The 6,000-nt window shown below is 47.0% G+C and overlaps 1 protein-coding gene and 1 pseudogene across 1 annotated transcript in view; one reads left to right on the top strand and one right to left on the bottom strand.

The window, feature by feature from the left end:
- The first annotated feature begins 1,158 nt into the window (after positions 1-1,158).
- On the top strand, positions 1,159-1,275 carry LOC116897611 (annotated as a pseudogene).
- Positions 1,276-3,101: 1,826 nt separating this feature from the next.
- Frem2 (FRAS1 related extracellular matrix 2) overlaps positions 3,102-6,000 on the bottom strand; it is a 139,750-nt gene continuing 136,851 nt past the window's right edge. The window contains exon 24 of the mRNA XM_032898423.1: positions 3,102-5,903. Within this exon, the coding sequence (XP_032754314.1) occupies positions 5,394-5,903 (510 nt within the window). The 3' untranslated portion in view covers positions 3,102-5,393. The remainder of the gene's footprint in view (positions 5,904-6,000) is intronic.

Here is a 6,000-nt window from a genome sequence, read left to right as displayed (position 1 = left end):
AGGGAGGCGGGGAGGAGGGAGGCGAAGGAGAGGTATGTCAGTGCTGGGATAGTTTCTTGTTGGTGTTTAACAAAGCAAAACCACGGGGAAACACATAAATGAAAAGAAATTGACTGCACTCCATGACAGGAAGCCCGGAGAGAGCCCAGCTCTTCAGCAGCTGAGGGATTCGTGCGCATCATTTCACCCACTTTTGTTAGGGGATCTGTTCTCTTGCTCTCTGACTTCTGTGTGATCTTTTGGTGGAAAGGGGGAGGAAAACATGTCCTACTTTAGATGACTTATCAAAGTGGAAGTAGCCACTCAACCCTGCAAACCTCCTCCCTTGATAGGAAAGGGGTGACACGGTTGGGTGGCCGTGAACTGACGCCCCTGTTCTGAAATGTCTGTCATTACTGTGCAGTCTTAGGATCAATTCTAGGAAAATGACTCAAGAAAATATACCGACCTTTACCAAATACCAGAGACCCCACAATGGGTTTTCGCAAATGACCTTTGTGCTCATCTTGAAAATCACCCACGCTGTTTCCATGTGACCTATGCATGTAGCACGTTCTCTATCCAGAGTTGAGATTCCTTTTCATATGTGTGCCTGCCTATGTGAGTTTTGCAACAGCAGCAGTTTTCTTCTGAGTTATACACAGGGGAGTGCTGGTAAGCAAGTAGGCATTCGTGCCCCATTCATTCGTAGTAACTTGGTGAAAACTCTTGCACTCTTTATCTCTTGGATGCTGTCATGATTAGAAAGAGGAAGGACTGCAGAAAGATTCTCATGTGGCTGTATTCAAAGTCATACAGTTCTAAGGATTTCCAACTTGTAAAGCATTTGCAGCATGACAAATATTCTCTCTCCTCTTCCCCCTATCAAGTGACTGAATGGGTTTCCATATCAACATTAAATACATATTTTCTTTTCTTTTTTTTTAAGATTTATTTATTTATTTCATGTATATGAGTACACTGTCACTATCTTCAGACACACCAGAAGAGGGCATCAGATCTCATTACAGATGGTTGCGAGCCACCATGTGGTTGCTGGGATTTGAACTCAGGACCTCTGGAAGAGCAATCAGTGCTCGTAACTGCTGATTCATCTCTCAAGCCCCAAAATACGTATTTTTCAAAACATACTTTCCAGCTCTCTAAAGTCAAACTATGGTTGTTCCTAGCACTGTAGGTGTGGCTTCTGTGTCACAAGTATGTCAGTAGGTGGCAGAGAGGAGGGTGGTAGAGCTGGCCCTGGGGTCATGATAGCAGGAGAGCTATCAACTCACCTGCTATAGCACTGGGGAGAGCAGGCTCTGCACCTCTTCTGGGCAGCACACTAGAGCTGGCCCTGGATATGGGGGTTGCAGGTGAGTTGGCCCTAAGAGTGTGAGAGTAGGAGAACTGGTGGGCTGACCAGCTCAAATGCCTCTCAGGTCCAGATCCAGGGCATGAATTAGTCCACCCCAACATCTACCCCATAGATGAACTGTTGGAACGCATGAAGGGTCTGGCCCTACAGATCCAAAAGTACAGGATCTCCATGACACAGGGCAACAACAGGATATCCAAGAGGAGATCCAGGGAGGTTCTGGTATTAGTGTAGCAGAAGCCAGAGGCCTCAGACCAGCCAAATGACTCCTTGCAATGACCATGTGCGAGCAAAGAAATGTAAACAGAAGGGTACACCATGAGGCACACTGTGACATAGTACAGCTTCCACAGGAGATGTTTTCCTTTGTTGGGGGAGAGGTTGCAAGAATGGAGGATGGGTATGAGATGAGGGGCGCATGATGTGAAATTCATAAACAAATAAAAAGTTTTAAAAAATGCAAACTATGATTCAGCATTTAATTCACAGATTGCCACTTCTATGATCTTCCTCCCAGAAACAATTGGATTCCCAGCACTGACGTGTAAGAAAAGGCTGTTTGATTTGGTTTTGAGACAGAGCTATTCTATATTGCTCTGGCTGAGCTGGGATGCACTATGCAGACCCACCTACCTCTGCCTCCCCAGTCCTGGCATTAAGATTAAGGGCATGCACCACCACACCCAGCCATTTTTATATTAAATTATTATTTTTTAATTTTATTTTTGAGACAGCATCTGTCCACACAGCCCTGGCTGTCCTAGAACTCACTATGGAGAATTGGCTGGCCTTACCCTTATGAGGATCCATTTGCCTCTGGCTCCTGAATCTGAGGGTGTGGCCACCACACCTGGCTCTGTGTGTGTTTAGATGTCAACTTCGAAACTGCTGTGGTGGGGAAGAATTTAAGGTAGGGTGGCTTGACAGAGCCTTTTGCTGCTCATAGGAGCTTCCTTGATTCTGAGGGTACAGAGTCCTTAGAAATGCCAGGCTGAGGGTGGCGGGCAGCAGACTTAATACTGGTCTTTGCTTAAATGGGGTTTGCTATTATCATTGAGGTTAAGCAGAATGGAGTCTAATGCTGATGTTCTAAGAAGTTTCATCACGGGACACGGACACACACACACCCCTGTTTGCTTTCTAGAAGAGACTCTGTTCACCTCCCTCCAAAGACAGAGCCTTATGCGATTACAGCTGCCCGAAGGCAGGATGAGTGGTCCGATGTCTAACCATCAGTCAGAATGGATGATCAACAGGGCAGTGCTGGTGCAGGCCTGTGACCCTCCCTACCAGGGAGACTGAGGCAGGAAGACTGCAAGTTCAAGGCCAGCCAGAGTGAAAGAGTAAGTTCACAGCCAGTCTGGGCAACTTTTTAGAGTGCCTCAAATCAAAAGGTTAAGAAAGGGTTGTACCGTAGGTCAGAGGTGGTGCTACTGGACATGTGGGAGTCGTAGGCGCCACCCCCAGTACTGAACATTGTTACTGTGTAAATTCCCCTGTAAAGCCATCATTCCAGCCCCATTACTCATGTGTTTTAAAGTTTTCTTGCTTGTTTGTTTAGGAGAGCCACTGACAGTAACATTTATTTTTGCTTTTAGGCTTTACTGTGTAATATCAGCCGAATGCTGTTCTGTATCAGGAGGTTTGAAGGAAATCGGGAACTTTAACTGACTTCCTATTCTTAATGGGAGATCCCTTCGTGTATTTGTTCTCAAAATATCAGATGATTTAAAAAAATCCAAAATACTGAAAACAAGGACTTACTTTATTAAAAAATTTTTTTTCTTATTGAAAAGACTTTTAAAACAATTGCTGTATTTTAAGCCACATATTTAGTAAATGGATGACTTTAAAATTATGAAAAAAAATACCAGTAAAAGAAGAGGAGGGAGAAGAGGTGGGGAGAAAGGACACTGACATTTCCTATTGGGGGAGGATGGGCATATATTTTGTACGTATTATACTATCTAACTTACAGACAATAGCCTCAACAGATCAATTATAGCTGAGTGAAATTTGGCATAGAAGCTGCCTGGCTCCAACACACGATGACGTCGTGCCATTCGTCACTGTATTCACTTCCTAACCTGAAGGCCACAGGTAGTCAGGCTCTGAAGCTGTCAACTAGAAACAGAAAGCCAGTTAAGAACAATTGCTCTGTCCTCAGAAGAGGAAAGTTCAGAGGTGAAAGTTCCCTACACTGCTGGCATCGTGGTAATTCCCCAACGCTGAGGTAGCCGAACGTGGAGCTAAGCGTCTGCTGGAGGTAAAACAAAGAAAGGATGATAATGAATCGCTCGATCTGATAAATGCACCCCTGGGCTGACAATGCTTTCTGTCCCTGGGAGTCCTGGGTGGGAGGGGGTAGCTTTGTGCTGTAGATAGGACTCCTAAGCTTCCCAACAGAAGGATGCTACAGCCCATCTCATCTCTTGAAAGACACTGGATGGGAAGGGAAGCAGGCACCAGACACTTCTTCAGGACCAGTGTGGCTTCCCTTTCTCAGCTGAGAGATGGTTGGGACTCACAGTCACCCACTGAGAGACAGGCATGACCTGAGATGAAGTGTGCTTCCAAGTATCTCCATTCTATCAGGAAAGCCCAGCTTGGCCAGGGTGTGGCTGGAGTGCGAGGGGCTCCATGCAGCACTGCAGGGTTAGGTGAAGGCATTCATTTTGGTGTGAAATGTATTTCCTGGGTTTTGGGGAAATGGCCATTACCCTGCTGAAGCGCTCCTCTTCTTAACAGAATTTCTACTGTAGGGCAAAAAGACACTCTTCTTAAGAGATAGGCAATGCAAGGGAAGCTTTTACACAGTGAACAGTCAAAGTGACAAACCACAGATAAGGTTCCAGAGGGGAACCTGATAGGACTGGCACTGCACTGGGGAGGCCAGACGGAGATGGTCTCTTCCTGGATCACCGAAGAGAATGATTGATAGCTCTGGCCTCTCCCAAGACAATGTCTGGAGGGACCTGTATAGAGACTCCCATGATTCAGAGCAGATTTTAACCTAATGCGATTTCCTGTGGCTGATATAAGCTCTGGATGTTGTCGTGCGGCCGTTACTCTAAGACTAATCTCACTTGTCAGCTGTTCTAGAAAGCAGGCCTAAGGGACGTTCTGCTTGTACAAAGCACGTTAATAAATACCACTCGCAACCCTCACCATTGGTAAAGGTGTTTCTCATCCTTTCTGGGTTCAATACTGCAAACATCTAGGCTCAGTTCTTGAGAACGTCGTCCTGTGGCGAATGTAACTGTACGGCGTCTCTTCGTCGGCGTGTCTACAACTCCCTCGCTCCACACCAAGGCTGGGTACCAGTGAGGCCAATTGACGAAAGCCTGGCTGCTAATGCATACCAAAGACACCAGTCTCTCAGAAGTCATCTCCAGAATTAATATATTCTTTGGTTTAAGTTCATGTTAAATAAGCAAGTGAGGCAAAGGACGTCTGAGGGAAATGAGAAACAGTTCAGACCCAAACAAGGTTTCCTGTTTCCTAGTCATTCCCTGTGTTTTCCCAGCAGTAAGAGGTGAGCTAGCCCTGGTCATGACTTCACGCTGTCTTCACGGATTAGAAAACTTGTCATTACAGTGTGTTTGTCACGCTTCGGGAGTACCAATTCGAACCTTTTAGTGATACAAAAACTAAACAAATGATAACAGCACCTTTGGAGTTCACACTAACACAACAGAGTGATGGCTGTCTCCTCTCAGACATCCCAGAGAGTCCTTGAACACCTTTGAGCACCTCTGAGTAGCTTCATCTCCCCCCATACCTAAAACAAGAAGCACCTCCCCTGGCGGCCCACAAGACTCTAAATAAGCATCCTGGACGCCTTCTGGGTGGCAGGAAAGATGTGGCCCGAATTTGTCCTTTGATGCATGTAGGATGCAATAGAGTTCAAATCAAAATCTTTTAACACAGCCAGGGGCTCTTAGCACCTTTGTCACAGAAAGTTCTGTTCTCTGCTGCTGCCCCCAAGCAGTCGGGGTTCCTGCCCCGTCCTCTGAGGCACTGGAAGAGAAGGTCATCACACCTCTGAGCTGTCATTGTAGTGGCTCTGCGGGGACATCATGGGCTCAGTGCTCCCAGAGCCCTTTGGAGCATCCTTGCCCTTGATACTCCGGTTCCTGCACATGACTGCCACGGCCACAGCCAAGCAGACAGCGAGCAAACCCACCGCGACGCCTCCCAGGACAGTGACAAGGCTCATTTCAGAGCTGGGACTATTGAGCTCCCAGGGCAGGATGCCGTCAGGAGGAATTCTTCCGTGGGGGACCTGCCTCTTGCCACGGCGGTCCAGGGAGATGTGTTGGATATTTGTTCCGCGATTGTTCTCGGCACCGATTTCCCCTGCGAGTGAGGGCGTGCTCCTGACTGCTCTCTTCTTCCAGCTCTTGGTAGTTGCCTGGGGCGGTCCGTGCTGCACCATGGAGTGATACTGGTACTCCAGGCTCCTCTTGCCGATGCCTCGATGGGAGGTGCCCTTTGACCTCACCGTATAGATTGTGTGTATGTACCATTCTCGGCCCAAGGCAACCTAGGAAACACAACCCCAGATTTAGGGAGTTAAATTCAGTGGGCACCCAACTCAGGATTATCTGCAGAAGAAATTAGTGACAGAGATCACGATAAAT

This window comes from Rattus rattus, chromosome 3, assembly GCF_011064425.1.
Source record: "Rattus rattus isolate New Zealand chromosome 3, Rrattus_CSIRO_v1, whole genome shotgun sequence".
Lineage (NCBI taxonomy): Eukaryota > Metazoa > Chordata > Mammalia > Rodentia > Muridae > Rattus > Rattus rattus.
The sequence above is the reverse complement of the archived record's forward strand: the minus strand, read 5'-3'. Positions and strand labels throughout refer to the sequence as shown.